The following is a 17,902-nucleotide window of genomic DNA, read 5'->3' as shown; positions in this document are numbered from 1 at the left end:
TTCCGCTTGTAAAAAAGGATTTGATGTGTACTGAACCGAGAGCCCTGTACCAAAAAATTTCTGCACTGTTTCACCCCTAAAAATTAATTTTATATATATATATATATATATATATATATATATATATATATATATATATATATATATATATATATATATAAAATAATAAATGAAGAATGGAAGAATGGTGTGGGGTGGAATCTAAACTTTACCATCTGCTTTCTCCACAGCGCTATCATCTGCAAAACTTCTGGTGCCTGAAATGTTACCATAGTCAAATATGGGCCCTTCCAGAAGAGTCACAATATCCATCCGGTTCACTTTGGTCAACACTGTAGTCAGAGCATCCGCTGGGGAAAAAATGCACACAAATATTCTGATGTACTGCACATATTTAATGCAGATTACATTGGCAGCATTCGCCTAAAACATTGTCTTCAATTGTGTCTTGAAAAAATCCACATGGTCAAGTACACTGTTTCAGTAAATGAAAACCAAAAACTATTTTTACAGTACCAGTCAAAAGTTTGGACACACTTCTCCTTCTGTGTGTTTTCTTTATTACTGTTACTTTCACCATTGTATGTTGTACTTTTGAAGAAACTATAATCCAAACCATGAAGAACTATGTAACACGTATAGAATTACAGTATGTAGTAAACAAAAAAGTGTTCAACAACCCAGTATTTGTTTTATATTTTAGACTGTCCAAAGTAGCTACATTTAGCTTTGATTACAGCTTGGCAAACTTTAATATCCGAAAGCTAGGATAAGTTACAATTTAGACGGTAATTCAGTTAAAACTGAGGGCACACTTGACAGTATGGCTACAACATTTTGAAGCAACATGCTGTCTGGTTTGCACTTAGCAGGGCCATCATTTGTTTCCCAACAAGACACTGAACTCAAACACACCTCTAAGTTATGTAAGAGTTAAATGATCTTAAATAATGAGAGTATTAGAATTGCATCAGATGACCTGACCTCCACAATCACCCAATCTAAATCCTCCTGAGATGGTTTTGAGATGAGTTAAAGAAAGAAAAAGCACCCACTAGTCACTCAACACCTCTGTAAACAAGATTGTTGAAAAGATTATTGGAAAACCATTCCAGAGTACTGCCTCTTGAGGCTGAATGAGATAATGCCTAGAGTGTGTCAAGCTGTCATTAAAGCAAAAAATCGCTAATTTGAAGAACTGAAAATATATAAGCATATTCTGTGTTATTTAATACATATGTTCTTTCCATGCACGTTGTTTCATAGTTTGGATCTCTTCAGTAGTAAATGTACAATATTGAAAATAATAGGAATAAAAAAAACTTTTGTCTGACACTGTAGTATGGGAAACACAACCACTTGCTAAAGATTTGGGTGGAAAAAGTGTATTCCTAAAACTGAGAAAGAATAAAGAAAGACTTACTGGTTGCATTTTTTCCATCCCTGCTCACCCATTTCTTCATTAGCATGAAACTCTGGGCAGTGAGGGAGTTTGGGTTCTCTGTGCGAATGTGATTGATCTCATCCACTGAGAAGTTCATTTCTCGTGCAAGCTCTATATCAGATCAGATCAGAACAAATTATATTAATACATACCACACCAAAGTTGCAAAATACATGTCTTCCTAATCAAACAAATTTAGGAGATGTACAACCCTAATTCCACAAAAGAGTGGACATTGTGTAAAATTTCAATAAAAACATAATGCAATGATTTGCAGATCTCATAAATCCATATTCTATTCACAATAAAACAAACATAAACATTACATGTTTAGACTGAGAATATATAACATTTTAAGGAAAAGGTTTAATGTTGCATTTGATGGCTACAACAGGTCTAAAAAGAATTTGGGACAGGGCCATGTTTACTACTGTCTAGCATTACATTTTCTGTCCGTATACATCTGGGAACTGAGGAGAGCAGTTTGTGAAGATTTGGCAAAGGAATGTTGTCAACACAAAGATGCTCAACATTTCTGGGTGTCCTTTGTTGTATTTTTCGTTTTCGTTGATGCGCAAAGAGTTTTCAAATGGCGAAAGGTCTACACTGCAGGCAGGCCAGTTTAGCACTGAGTCTCTTCTACTATGCTATTGTAATGGATGTAGTATGCAACATTGTCCTGCTCAAATATGCAGCGCTTTTTCTCTAAAGGACTTTTTTTTCTTTAAAACCTGTAAATACCATTTACTATTGATGGAGCCTGTTTAAATATGCAAGCTGCCCATTCCACAGGCAAAAAATATACCAGATCAGAGATGTGGCTATTTTTTTTAACTGAGCACTGATAACAAGCCAGATGGTCCCTCTCCTCTTTAATCCAGTGAATGTGGTGTCCATGGTTTCCAAAAAGAAATTTAAATTCTTCTGACCACAGAACAGTTTTCCAATTTGCCTCAGCACATTTTAAATAAGCTTTGGCCCAGAGAGGATATGGTTGTTTCTGGATTTTGTTTACTTATGCCTTCTTCTTTGCATGACAGAGATTTAACCTGAATTTGTGGATGACATGGCAAACTGTGTTCGCAGACAATAATTTCTGGAGGTGTTAATGAGCCTATGCAGTGATTAGCATTACATAATCATGTAAAAATGCTAAATTGTTCCACTATTTGTAGAAACAGATTTCACAGATTGATGAAGCTCTGACAATTTTTTTATTTTTTTTACTTCCGAGACACTCTGCCGCTCTAAGATACACTATTTATACCCAATCATCTTACTGGCCTGTTGTCAATTAACCTAATTAGTTGCAATGTTTCTGCAACTGTTTAATTATAATGACACTTAGTTTAGCCAGACATTTGTTGCCACGTCCCAACCTTTTTGAGATGTGTTGCAGCCATGAAATACAAAAGTACTTTAGATTTCCCCTACAATTATTGAAAGTTTAAACATTTAATATGATTCTATGTTCTATTATGAATAAAATATGGGTTTGTGAGATTTGCAAACCATTGAATTGTGTTTTTGCTACATTATACTCAGTGTCCCAACATTTTTGGAATTGGGATTGTATAGAGCGCCCTTACATTATTTTTTTTTCTTTTTCATTAGGAAATTTCCTGATGCATAAATCTGCAAAGAAAATAGCCCTCTTCAATTGCTCATCAAATGCATTTCTATGTAGAATGTGTGCTGGTTTCAGTTATACCACATCATATTAGAGAACAAAGTGCCACGTAATTTTTAAAACCTTTAGAATCTAAATGTTCTAATCCCCTGTAAATTATAAATACATTACAAACTTGGAAAAAAAATGGACATGCCCTCTATCCTGTTTATATAGCTCTGTCCATTGTAATTCAATGTCTATCTGGTCATTGAATTCAGCAACACCTATGAGACATACACAACAAAAGCATAAGGACATACTGTTAAATTTTAGATCACTATCATTGCTTACACATTTCTAAAAATAGCTGCAAAGTTACATGTTTTCAGAAATTTATGCAAAATACATAGTAAAGATAAACATTCCATTAAGCCTCACCAGTCCAGCTAAGTCCCAGATGATCAGCCACAATAGCCATTCGAAGGTCTGTTCTCTCACATGGGCTTTGTGGACCTAGGAAAGAGAAACATAAATTTGCTCATAAAATCAAGAATTATTCAGAACTAATTAGCTAAATAATTGAAACCTATAGAAATACATTTAGTGGCAGCCTTTTGTGGCCAAATGCTTAATTCTGAGATACATTAAAAAATACATAGAATTCGAGCTATAGAACTAGATTTATTTGTCAACATAGCATTTCTTATGTTTGCATATAATTAAGGTTATTGCTGTTCCTGCAACAGGTTAGCCAGCATTGAGTACATTATGCAGTACATTAGGAAATTAGGAAACATTTCATCCTTATTTTTTAAAGCTTCTGTGGTCTTGTAAGCACCAACCACTAAAATATATTTTGTATAATTACAAAAAGAACCTTTTTTTGTGCTTTATTGCTGTCAGAAAAGGGTTGCAAGTTTCTGGTGTATAAATTAGGACAATCACATGTTAGATGTTGTAATGTTGTAAAGTATGTTGAGGAATCTATTTCAAATTAGTGTAGGTGGTGCAGGAACATCATATTGAGGCTCAAAAAGTAAACCCACTGGGGCTTGCCCAACAAAAAAAACACACAAAATATAGCTAACCCATCTGTCCAAATATGCCAGGCTACTTCTGTGTGTGTGTGTGTGTGTGTGTGTGTGTGTGTGTGTGTGTGTGTATATATATATATATATATATATATATATATATATATATATATATATATATATATATATATATATATTAAGAATGTATGCACAAAACCATTTTGACTATATATGCATACTATAAGCTAAAACACAGGTATGTAATCTTTCACACATTAAGATGGTGACTCGATATGAAAAAGTAAGCATGCAGAAGATCTAGCATTCTACTAAAATACTCTAATTTCTTATAGAAATCTTTGTACAGACAGGCTGGAGTGGACCCCCCCATTTAAACATGCTATACCAATGTTAATTTAGAAAAAGAGGGATCTGTCAAGTACAGTACACGCAAACATTACAGGAATAAGAAAATGAAAAGAATGGTAGCTACTATTCACGCAGGCAATTTGATCAATCACAATGGGTCATGCAACTAAAGTTCAAGTAAAGTTTTTAATAAAGTTTTACAAACTAGGCTTGATCTCCGCGATGGGGGGCAACCCGCAAACCCCAGTGCCCCTATTGCCCTCCTTCCCTCCTCCTGTCCTTCTAGATCTCCTCTCACTGCCCGAAGACCTTGTGACCTTTGACCTTATGGGTGTGACCCCCTGGAAGGACCCATCAGAGAGGGAGGGCTGGGACTGGGAGTGGTCCGATATGGAGGTACATCGTGATGTGTTGTTGTCCTCCTCCGACTGCTCTGCCTGCGTCTGTTTCTCCTTGTCTGAAAGATGGTCCATCACATTTGCTGTTTCCATACTAAAGCTCTGTAAGAACTTAATGGATTGCCCACTTAGCTTGGTTTTGTCTGCCTCATCTGTACAAATGTTTTTAGTCGCTGATGACCCATCTCTCTTTGGCACCTGGTATGAAACTACTTTTCTCGTTTTCTTTTTAAACTTCCTTTCCTGCCTTAGTAAATTATGCCCTACAACAGAGCTGACTGCACCATTACTTTTGATACGTTTGACAGGAATTCTAGATTTGGGCTCCATACTAACATCATCAAATTTTCTGGTCTCAGGTTTAACAACATGCTGTGAGCTTTGTTTCACTGAATTAGGTTTTTGAAAAATAAATCCTGTAGTCTTAACAGGAAGCCTAGACTTAGGCTGACATTTTAGCTGTAAATCTTTTTTAAAGTGAAGAGTCCCAATATTGGATTTGTCCTCTACTAACTCCAAGGATGTCGTACAGAAATGAGCTTCTATCTTATTGGCTTGTTGCAGGATGGGTTCTGGGGGTGGCTGGAGATTAAACATTATGCTACCACCATGGTTGTAATTGGCCTGGACACTGGAAGCTTCTAAGTTATTGTTGTTATTGGAGTTCTCTGAATCATTCCTGTCAGATGGAGAATCAGAGCATGTGCTACCAAACTGACTGTAGTTTACGTGGGTCTCCAGATCATCATTCACCAGCACTTGACTTGCTGTGGAATCTGGTCTAAAATTAGTCCATTCAGCAGAATCTTTCTTAATGCTTATGGATGCTGCAATTCCCATCTTTATTGGGATGTGAAATTTAGAATTGACCTTGGAGGTGGTAATAGTGCAAGAGGTGGTTTCATTTACAATATCAGTGCATGATGATGCATCCTGGCAGGCACTGTTGCTCTGACTAAAATGGTTTCTGGATGGTGTAATGTTTGTGGTAGCATCTATCCTCCCCACTACAGATCTTCCCCTAGACTTTCCCACTATTCCCTTGTCCCATGACTTCCTATTTTCAGTATGCTCACCAATCTGAAAAAATTGGAGCCTCTCTTCAACAAAGTCCCGCTTGCTCATGTCAATAGCACCACTTCGGGTCATCTCAAACATCTTGCCCTCGTGGAAGGGAAAGGGGTTAGGTTCACTAGTTGGGGTGCTGTCATCGGTAGGTGTTCGAGCTGGAGTTGTGTCTGGTGTAGTAGCTTGGGATTTGTCCTCCACCACCAAACCAAAAGGTTTTGGATCTTCTTCTTTGCTTTTAAACTCAAACACCTCTTCTTCTCCTCCTTTGTTTGACCATGGATCAAAGTCCAAGCCTTTTGTGGCAACAGTTTTAAATGTAGAAGGCATTTCTTCCTCAAGTTTGTAGCTGAAATAGCTATCTGCAAACTCTTGTCTATCGGGGTGTCTTCCCTCCAAAGAGTAGATCTTGCCTGGATCTTTAACATTTTCAGATTCTTTGCAAAAATTGATTTTAGGTGTTGTCTTTTCACTTTCCTCATTTGGGGTGCTCTCTTTTCCACCCTCTGTTTTGTTTTGGTTAGTGGGAAAGTGATTGAGTGTCTTTACCTCATTTGAAAGGCTTAAAGTTTTGGTATCACCCAACCCATCATCCTCATCCTGCAGGTCATATCCATCCAGAGAGTCTATCTCTGTGGCATCAGTGTCATGGGAAAACTCAGCTGTTGTTGCTATAGAGCAGTCAGAAACTGAATGGTCATTTGCATTTTGCTCATCCTCATCATCTCCCTTAATATTTAGACTTTGTGACTCTTTGTGAGGGCAGTCATCTTTGTCTGGGTCACTAAGCTTGACAATCTTTTTATTATTCTGATGCATTTTTAAGCTGCTCTTCTTGAGAGGAATAGGATCAATGACAGATTCATCATCACTAGAATCAGTGTTGTCTGCCCCAGGTGGAAGAGGAGATGGTGGATGGATTTGAATTACAGGCTCTGAAAATAGATGCCTGTCATGCTCCTCTTGCAGATTCACCTCTATCATCTCTGTGTCTGGTTTAGAAGGTGGTGAGCCGTTCTTAAATTCCATCTGCTCAGATTGTTGTGCGTCTTGGGGTGGAAGTGGTGGAAACTCAAAGTGCACTAACTGTTTGCCTTTAGCTCTTTTTCCAGGTGACTCATAGTTTCCTTTGGAGAATTCTGATGGAGTAGCAGCTTTGGCCTTCTCTGCTGATACTTCCCTGAAAGTGAAAGTCACAGGTTGGTCCTCTTTATCCTCTTTAATTTGGCAATGCACCTCTGCCACAGAATTAATTGCAGAGTCTGTTATTCTGGACTTTAAGCCAAAGTTAGCCTCTGGATTTTTTCCAGAACTGTCAATAAAGATGACGTGCTCTAGTGTGTCATCCTTTGTGCTCCCCTGGGCTAAAGGTTGCTGTCTGACTGTATAAAAGACTTGACTTGCCTCATGCATTGTTTTGCTTGAATGGCTAACAACGTTTTTGCATGTGCTAGGTTGTTCATTGGCTGTCTCTTTCTCATACTGCTTGCCAACTGGAATGCTGACATATACTGGTAAAGGTTTAATTTCTGCTGTCACACTTGAAGCAATTCTCTCCGTATTTCCAGTTTGTTTACTGTCAACACCATTGCAAACTAAGTTAATTCTTCCGAGTGACAATTCACTAGATGAATTTTTTGCATCATTACTACAATACTTGCTTCTAGCTGATGGTGATATTTGTGACTCTGTGCCATCAGGTTTAACAGATAAATCTAGCTTTAGTGTACTTGTATTATGGTCTACAAAACCAGAGGAAATCCTAATAGGAGTATGTAATTCTGATTTTCTATTTAGAGAACCATTATATTTTTCAGTACTCAAAGGGCCTTCCTGAATCTGGAGCTCTGTATATATGATCTTTTTGGTTGATTGTTCTTTGGCTAACTTATCTCTTCCTTCACTGTCGACCAAATTGTTTGTTTCAACTATATTTGATATCTGCGATAAATCATGTCCATTGCCATGACTTTCCCAAGTTTTCTCAACCTTATCTTCACTGTATAATATTTTTTGGTGATTGGATGTGGTGTTTTCACACACCTTAAGTGAGTGACCCTTTTGGACATTAGATCTTTGCCCTTCACTTTCAAGAATTTCCTTTGAACATTTTGGATTTTGAAAATTTCCTCCATCAAACACTTGGCAGATGGGTAATTTAGTTTCCTGCAGCTTGTTGACTACTACACTAGATGTTTGACCACATTTAGGCACTTTGTCTTGCTTTTTAGCCTCAGCTTCAAATTTCATACGAACTGAGCTGACCTTAGATGTTGATGGCTGGAAACATTTAGAGGATTTACTTGTAATACTTGCTAAGAAGTAGTCCTCTTGTTTTCTGTTGTCATCACTGTACTGAAGTAAAACAGACCCCTCTGGGCTACTTGGAAGGCTGGTACACTTCCTATCATAAGGACCATATTTGTCTCTAAGCCTCTCTCTGCTCCAGTGTTCTCCACCACCATTCTTTAATACTGTTTTCTCTGGGCTGCTGCAGGGAGAACTGGGCATAGACTGAGATTCTCTAATATTTAGCCTATGAATTTTCTTCTCAGGGATCTGAAGCTCATCCTTTAGTTTCTCAGATTTATCCCGGAAAAATAATGAGACTTCCGTAAGCTTTTCCTCAGCTTCCTTGACAGTTTTATCTATTTTGTCCTCAAATCTATATTTCTCTGTACTTATCTGCCTGTCGTCAGCTGAGGCATACTTAAGTAGTGATATGTTATCACAGGTTTTATTTTCTTCTAGGGCACTATCTGATTTATCTGGGTTAAGCATGGCATATCTCACTGAGTCACCATGGGTTTTAATGTCATAATAATGAGATCTTTCAGTCAAAGGTTCATCTAAATCAGAATAAGGAGAGTCAAATTTCTCAGAGAATCGCTTTTTATCTGTAATTTTATTTGACTCTTTTCTCATAACTGATGAATCTTCTTCATGGTACTCCATTGAGTGTGGTCTTTGTAATTTTAGAGTCTTGTAAAAGTCTTTTGTGATTAATTGGACAGTGGTGGTGACATCATCCTCCTGTAAAAAAGGGTTGACCACTTTCTCCACTTCCTCTCTGTTTTGAAACTCGTTTTTGCTGTTGCTACTTTGATAAATGTAAATTTCTTTCTCAGGGTGGTTTTTGGTTTCCATTATAATGACCTCTCTAGGTTCAGTTGTATTTCCTTTTTCAATGCGAATTTTAATAATGTGTTCCACTTTGGGCATCGAGTCTTTGCTCAGAGGTTTATGTGTTTCTTTCCATCTTTCATTGCTGCTGTGATGTTCAAATAGGCCTTTAGATGGATCTCGGCTAGACTGATAGGATTTTGTAATGGTCTCTTCAAACCTCTCTGAGGTTGTCTCCTTACTTGCCGGTTTATACAACATTCGGGTGGTGGTTTTTATGTGAGTTTCCTCTTTAAGTCGCATGGCATTACAAATTATGTGTTCCTCAGGACTGGATCTGGTTTGGAAGATTTTTACTTTATCTTTTTTGGAGCCACTAGGTAATCTGAAGCCTGTGTTAGTGCATTTGGGTGGAGAATTTGCCATTTTAACCTCATCCACCACATGCTCATTGGTGGTCTCTCGTGGTTTGTAACGCCGTATGACATGTACAGTTTCAGTAAAGGTTTCAGCAATGACAGGTGAGATTTCCTGAAATGGAGCTGTGGGGCCAAAGCTGTCAGAACTCTGTAGGGCTGAGGGTGTTTTCTCACTCCGTGTTTCAAATCCACTGTCTGATAAGGGACTTTTTTTTTTATCACAGGCATCATTTGAGTCTTGAATGACTTCTGTAGTAAACAATGTATCTGCTGACTTAGATAGCTCTTTCTCTGATGTTGAAGGGCACATTGTCTGTGGAGACATTTTGAGCTTGCGTTCTTGAACTGCCATAGCAGGTTTTAAGACACGTTTAACTTTTTCCTTCTTCTCTCTCCTGGTCTCTTCATTTCTCTGTGTTGTAGTAACAGTTTTGGATAAAGGATATGTTCCTGTGTCATTGGTTAAATAGTCAACCACATTTGCCAAATTAAAGTCTCTGTCAGTCATAACTTTGTTTTTGACCTGAGGTGCAACTGTCTCATATCGAGGGGGACACCTCCATCCATTATGTTGGTTATCAATGTCATCCTCAAAATCTTCAGTCTTGCTACTTTTTTTGTATTTTTTACCCTCCTTTAAAAAGTCATTGGTTAGTATCTTACTAACCTTAACTAAGTCTTGTTTGACCTTTTCCATAATCTTGTATGGTTCCTCATTTTCTATCACATGTTCCTTATGTGAGTTAGACTGGAAACCTTTGGAAATCGAACATGTATCATTTTGCAAAATCGCAGAGATTCGAATTAAATCTTCCTTCATTTCATGCACATCCTTCAGTATCTCCTGTCTGTTTGACAGAGTTTTATCAGAAGAGAGAATTCTGGCAGAGGCAGACTGTGTTTGGGCATTAGACTTTGAGTCCATAACTTTTTTGGGGGACAAGAAGGCTGCTGTTGATTTGGATATGTCAGGAAGCTTTTTAAATTGCTGTTCTGGCATAACATTTCTTGATGAATAAACAGGCATTGCCACTGTAGTATAGTTGACAGAAGTTGTGGATTTGGGGGGAAATCTAAGAGAGTCATACATGGAACCTGAAGATCGGCTAGACTGATATGTGGGGGGTGAAAAGGACGAGACAGCCTTGAGTTTTTCATGGTCTGCCGAGCAGGAAGTTAGTGTCCTCTCTACTTCATCAAAAGCAGCATTGACACTGGTTGTGGCAGCAATTGTTGTAGCCTGTATCCTCTCTTGAAGGCTGCCAGACAGAACAAAAATAGTTGTGGGGGAGTGATATTTAGTTGGAGAGGTTTGAGAGCTGGATGTATCAGTTACAGTTTTAATTGTGGTGTGCCCTGGGAATGTTTTACTGGGAGAAGCAGTCACTGAAGCATTTAAAGCATTAACAGATTTATTGGAAACATTTGAGGTATGAATGTAAAGAGAGGACTTAGGTGAGGCGGGTGGAGTCAATGTAGTGGAGGATTTCTCCTGTATTGAGTCCCCAACTGAAAGGGAAGTTGTTCTGCCTGAAAGGGATGGTGTGGATTTTACAGTGAGAGATTCTGGGACATTTTTCACTGGAGATGACAAAAAGGTCAGAGGTGCCTGAACTGGGAACTCAGTCTGTTGCTCCACTGTCTTTTGTGGGGAAACAACTTTGTAGGATTGTATTGGTAATGCAACTTCACTGACAGCCTTGACAGAAGGGGTAATCGAGCCTGTAATGACTGATCTGATGGGAGATTGAGAGTTTTCTGACAACATAGATCTCAGTGGTGAGGCAGATGGAGTGTTGGAGGATGAGCTAGAAAGAGAGGCAAATCCTGACTTCACTTGGCCACTGGCACTACTAGTAGCTGGACTGGTTACCCAACCCTGGTACTGGTGTTTCAATAAAGCAGGTTTGTAGGCGTAGCCAAAAGTCTGTGATGTGGTTTTCACAGCAGTGTTTCCTCTTTTGTTCTTTTCTATCATAAGTATATTAATAAAGTTAAAATAAAAACAGAAAACAAAACAAAGAAGACAGAGAATTTAAAAAAGTTTAGTTATCATGTCAGTACTGTTCCATTATTGATAATGGAAGTATTGTGATTTGTTTGTAGATGAATGTGACAAAACATTAATGTTTATTATAAACAAATAATTCAACAGAAAAAAGTGAATTAACAAATGAAGCAAAATATTTTAAAGACAGGACAATCGAAGCATGCAGTTAAGGTAATGTAACAAATGTAATATAATGTAGTTTTTGATCCAGTGACTGAAAAATATATATTTAGTAAATAGGAACACATATATATCTTCTCATTCATAAAATTATCCAATTGACACTGCAACACAAAAAAAATCTTGCAATAACATCAAACATCAGAATGGAAAAAAATATATGTACAGTACACAGAATGGTGCAACAACCAATTGCAAACAAATGCAAACAGTGATGGCAGTTCTGTAGACAGTTTTATAGACATAGAATGGTGCAACAACTAAAAAACAAACAGTGAAAATGAGTTCTGTAAATATTTCTATAGACAGGTTATTTGAAGATTGCATATGTTCTTAATTTTGGATTGGCTTGAAAAAGCATGTCGCTATTCATTTAAACCTAAAAAATATTCAAAATGATATGCAAAAATAAATCAGAATGCTGTCTTAAGAAACATTCAAGACATAAATCTTTGAACAGAAAATAGATGAAATGGAATAATAAAAACTCATCCAAACCAACATAACCAAATGACAACATATGTAAAGAAACCTAAATATTTTGTTGTATAAACTCACTTTACACTTTATTAGGAACACATGAACACCTCTTAATTTATGCACACCAACTTATTTATTAAACCACTTTTTATCTAAGAATTTCACAAGCAGCAGTATCTACAGTTTACTAAAAATGATCTAGTGAGCAGCAGATATGAAGATAGAAATGCCTTGAGAAAACAGTGGAGAATGGCCAGACTGTTGTAAGCTGACAGAAAGGCTACAGAAACTCAGATAATCACTCTTTGTAATTGGGGTAAGCTGAAAAGCATCCTACAGTGCAAAAGATATCTAATGGGCTACAATAGCTAAATCTGGCCAATAGGCAGTTGTAATGTCATTGGCAGGCGACGTCATGCAAACCAGGAAGCTACAAAATGGGAGCACGATGGGAGCAACATCAGCTTCCGAAAAAGCAAAAGGTATGCGCTGTAGGGATGCAGGGAATATGGCCCATTGACGCAGCTCTCGTTCCCTCAGGGAACTAGGGTTACATACGTAACCTAGTGAGTTACTAGTGGCTCTGATGTTGAGGTCATAAAACCTGACAAAGGTCAGCGAGGTAGACCTGTCCGCAGCATTACAAATGCCCTGGAGCGACACTCCATCCGTAGAGGCCGCCATACCCCGGGTGGAATGAGCCTTAACTCCGAAAGGAGTGGAAAGACCAGAAGACTCATAACACATATCACAATCCATCTACTGTGCGTCTGCTTATTAGCCGGGAAAACTTTCCTGTGAGGGCCATAGCAGAGGAACAGCTGCTTCGACTTCCTCCACGGACTCATCCTGTGGAGATATGTGTCCAGTGCTCGCATTGGACACAGTCAATTTTGCTTTTCCTGTTTAGGAGCTAGGTAAGGAGGAGGGCAGAACGACCGGTCGTGAGGAAGCCGCAGGCACCTAAGGCACATACCCTGTTTTGAGGTAAAGAATAGCACTGGCCATGCCAGGGGCAAACTTTAGGAGAGACGGGGCCACAAAAAGAACCTGTAGGTCACCGACCCTCTTAAGGGAGGGTCTTAACCGACAAATACCTAAGGGCCACCTTGGCTAAGGGTTTGAAACGGGGCTCGGATAGAGCTGCCAGCACCAGGGCCAAGTCCCACACAGGCACTCTGGGTTGTTTCCCGGGCCTCAGCCTCCGGGTGCTGTGTAGGACTCCTGTCACGAGGGGGTGCTTCCCCGGCGACTGCCCCACTGGCGGGGTACAATAAGCTGCGATAGCGGACACGTAAACATTCATCCATTTTGTTGGGAACGCATTGCTTCCGCTTCTCGTCGGGCCAAGCTATCTCTAGCTTAGCGATGGCCTGCGTCATTACCTCCAGGAGCTCCTTAAACAGCACATGCTATGAGGGGTCTGTGGGCACGCTAGCATCCGAAAACTCTCCCTCCACAGAGTAAGAGGTCCAGAGCTTCGCGTCACATGCGCTGGAAGAAAGGGCTGCCAAAGCGAGTGCTTTCCGGGAATGGGAGCTCGGCCCAGCAGCAGAGGCTGAAAAGGACTCATCCTTCTCCATGCCTTTTGCTAGGTCGGCCTGCGAGCCCCACGACCTTCGGTGCCGCTTCACCTCGGCTCCCATCGCTTCTATTTTGTAGCTTCCTGGTTTGTGTGACATTGCCCGCCAATGACATCACGACTGCCTGTTGGGCAGATTTTACAGTTGATTCAGAGAGTGAACAACGCGAGGCGTTCCCAAAGCGTAGCTTGAGTTCCTAAAAGGGAACTCCAAACAGAAATTTGTTGCAGTAGTCACAGAACTGCCAACACTTTATAGGAATAACTGAAACCTATGTATCCTGGTCTAATAAATAATGGTATAGGGAATATTTAACTGGGCCTGTTAATACAATGGACACAACTTATTTATGCATCTAAAAAATAAAAATAATAATAATGATTGTATGTCTACTTCCAGCAGATAATACACCATATCTTAAAGGAAATATTTTCTCATACTGGTTGTATAAACATGGCAATGAGCTATACTTTCCTAACTGCCTTCTCAGTCACCAGATGTGAATCCAGAAGTATACCTTTTGGATGTCATAGATTCGCAGGGTGCTTACAATATTAAAGTGAACCTGAAGAATCATGTCAACAAAGACTAGCTCTCTACAGAATGTTTTTAGCATATTTTGGAATCCCCCCTATTAATTATTAAGGCTGTTCTGAAAGCAAAGTGAAGCCCTGAAGAATAAGAATAGTGTTCCTAATAAACTGCTTAGTAAGTGTATACTGAAACTATTTAACTAAATATATATTACATGTCATCAAATCATTTTGAACTAAATGGCAAAATAGCAAAGACATCATCTTTCAAAATTATCCACAGAAAATTTTGACTCACTGGATGTGGGATCAGATAAACAGCTGAAACGCTGTCGTAATGCTAATGAAGCAGTGATATGACGTTCTCTGTCATTCTGTAAACAGAATGAAAAAAATATATAATTATAAGGAAAGTTAATGTAACTTTAATTATTTTTACTTTAATATTTCTAATTATCTACTGATATGCATGTTTTATATATATATATATATATATATATATATATATATATATATATATATATATATATATATATATATATATATATATATATATGGTATTTCAGAGAAACACTAAATATACATTTTACATCTCATTTGGTAGGTTTTTACACATCATGTGCAGCTAATTAAATAAGAAAAGATGTCATAGCAACACAGCATTCAGTGTCATCACATAAAATTTACTTAAACAAATAAAACTGATTGGACCAAAAGGAATAAATAAAAAAATAAATGAGTAAATAAATAAAACTCTGAAAATGACTAATCAACTTTCCAAATGTAACATACATTTAATACTAACATATTACATTCAAGCATAATCATTTATTAAAATCACTTATTTATGGAATTAGTGTAGATGGCATGTCTATGATCTATAAAAACAAGTGACAAGTAAAAAAGTTCCAAAGAAAACTACCAGCAAATGACCACAGAAAGCAAGGCAAAAAAGTTGCTCAAGAAAAGTTCATATTTACCACATTATCAGGTTCCGTCACCATCTTCTATTTTCCCATGATGCACAGAAAAAAAGGAAAGCATTAAATCAGAGTGATAATAGTAGAATAGTGAAAAAATAAACAACAGGGGAAAAAATAAATTCAAAGGCAAGAGAAGTGAGGATTTAACAAACAAAGCACAAAGAAAGAACTGCAACAAGGTTTGTATTTACCAAACAAATTTGACTCAGGTGATATTCAGACTAGCGTCTAAGTTATCTCAAGGTTTTTTTTTTTGTTGGTTTGCTATTTACTCTAAAATACTCTGAAACTTAAATTCATAATTTAAAATAAATATTTAATAATTATTTACCTTTAAGGTAATCGATACAAAGATAATCCTGATTTCACGTTGAACAAGTAAATTAAAGTATAATTTATATTTCAGTCATGATGCTGAGATATCCATACCCATCCTGGCAGACACCTCAAGAATGACTTAAGAGATCCTATAAAGTTTTATCTTAAAATAGGGTAATCTGTAATGAGTGGCAAAAGATTGTTTTGGTCAGGGTTTTGTCTTAAAATTGAATAAAAAGCTTATTTTGCTTAATAAATTATCAAAATGTATTTCATTTATATTCTTAAATATTAATGAATTTACAAACGAATATCGATTATTACTTAATGCATACATTTCAATGCTAACTGCAAAAAACACTGCTATGCTACATTCTAAAAAGTTTCCATGGTACATACAACAAATAAAAATGTCACCACCTTAAATATTACATTTACATACTTTGCGCAAATAAATTAAATTTGATCATAAATGCATTTGAATGATCAAGTCCAGGCCTTGTTGCAATGTTGCTTCTCGCCTGAACCCACATATATTTCTTTCTCATAATTTTCTCTTACTACTAAGTAACATTTCTAAAACCATTGGTTAATACATTTTTTTTATACAATTGTTACATTTCCTAAAAAAAATTTCAGTTGACTAATTGAGGAAATGTGCATTGTTTTATCTTCAATAAAGCTGATTGACTATATGCACCAGGGGTGTCCAATCCAATGATTGGAATAAAAGCCTGCACACTGATGACACCCTGAATAATCATAACAGACTGTTTTTTTGTTTTTTTTGTAGGTAAGGTTAAAATTTGTGATTTCTATTGCTGCAGGGTGGAAAGCTGACAGAACATAATAAAGGGTTAAACTCACCTCCTGGTGGCACTACCATATGCATATTTCTTAAAACTGCCTGGAAATCTTTACATGCTCAACATGAAATCAAGTTTCTCTCTGTATTGCTTCCAACTAGCAACTTTGACTTAGACATTAGAACTCATACATCTAAATGGTTGGTTGTTAATGAAACAATAAACTAAACTATAAAATAAACTATGAATAAATGAAATTAATTATTTTGGATGCAGTTATATACATCAGCCTCAATTAACTGGCAGAGGAGGATGTGTCAGTTAATTATAATGAGAATCTACTGTAGTTGGCAACAAAATACATTCAATGCATTAAAATTTTTGATAATGGCAAAACATGTAGCCACAAAAATAAGTTTTTTGCTACATCATGCAACCCGGAAGCTATAAAATGGGAGCACGATGGGAACGAGGGTCCTACTGTGGTGGGACACAAGCAGGTTCTGGTCCTGGAACAGGAAGTACACACCCTCTTAAGGAAAGGGGCCATCGAGATCTGCACTCTTTGAACCGCTCACCCAAGAGGCTCAGGTTCAAGATGCTTACTCTCAAGGAGATCGTGTCTCATATCAAGTCCAAGGACTGGTTTGTCAGGATAGACCTAAATGATGCCTATTTTCACATAGCCATCCTTTCTTCTCACAGGAGTCTCCTGAGGTTTGCTTTCACAGAGTGGGGAGCGGTCATGAGTGGGACAAGTCACATCTTTATTGGCACATAAACTGCCTGGAGATGATGGCCATGTTCTTGGCACTGGAACACTTCCACCGAGACCTAAAAGGTTACCACATGCTGGTCCTCATACATTAACCACCAGGGGCATCTCTGGTCTCGACCCCTGTACAGGCTGGCATAGCAGATCATCCTATGGTCCCAGGGTAAACTCATTAGGAGCAGCTTATTGCAAGGGCTTATTGTACCCCGCCAGCAGGTCAGTCGCTGGGGAAGCACCCCCTCATGACATGATTCCTATGCGGCCCCCGAGGTACCTGGCAGTCTCCTCCTTTAAGAGGGTCGGGGACATACAGGCTCTTTCCGTGGCCCAGTCTCTTCTGAAATTTGCCCCTGGCATGGCCAGTGCTATACTTTACCCCAAACTGCGGTATGTGCCTACGGTGCCTGCGGCTCTCTGACGACCTGTCGTTTTGCAGGTATTCTGCCCCCCTCCTTTTCTAGCCCCCAACCAGGAAAAGCAAAATTGATTGTGTTGACAGTGCAAGCATTGGACACATACCTCCACAGGAGGAGTCAATGGAGGACGTCGGAGCAGCTGTTCGTCTGCTATGGCCCTCAGAGGAAAGATTTTACAGCTAATAAGCAGACGCTTAGTAGATGGATTGTGGATGCCATTTGTCTGTGTTATGAGTCTTCTCGTCTTCCCACCCCTTTCGGAGTAAAGGCTAAATCCACCCGGGGTATGGCGGCCTCTCTGGCCTGGTCTACTG

The 17,902-nt window shown here is 38.3% G+C and overlaps 1 protein-coding gene across 1 annotated transcript in view; it reads right to left on the bottom strand.

Moving 5' to 3' along the window:
• LOC124390205 (ankyrin-3-like) overlaps positions 1-17,902 on the bottom strand; it is a 93,559-nt gene that overhangs the window by 21,418 nt on the left and 54,239 nt on the right. Inside the window, exons 12-17 of the mRNA XM_046856010.1 lie at positions 15,271-15,297; positions 14,589-14,664; positions 4,662-11,435; positions 3,495-3,569; positions 1,424-1,555; positions 213-350 (exon numbers count right to left, since the gene is read on the bottom strand). Of these exons, the coding sequence (XP_046711966.1) occupies positions 213-350; positions 1,424-1,555; positions 3,495-3,569; positions 4,662-11,435; positions 14,589-14,664; positions 15,271-15,297 (7,222 nt within the window). The remainder of the gene's footprint in view (positions 1-212; positions 351-1,423; positions 1,556-3,494; positions 3,570-4,661; positions 11,436-14,588; positions 14,665-15,270; positions 15,298-17,902) is intronic.

The sequence above is a fragment of the Silurus meridionalis genome, chromosome 8, assembly GCF_014805685.1.
Source record: "Silurus meridionalis isolate SWU-2019-XX chromosome 8, ASM1480568v1, whole genome shotgun sequence".
In the NCBI taxonomy this organism is placed as follows: Eukaryota; Metazoa; Chordata; class Actinopteri; order Siluriformes; family Siluridae; genus Silurus; species Silurus meridionalis.
This window is presented reverse-complemented; position numbering and strand designations above follow the sequence as displayed.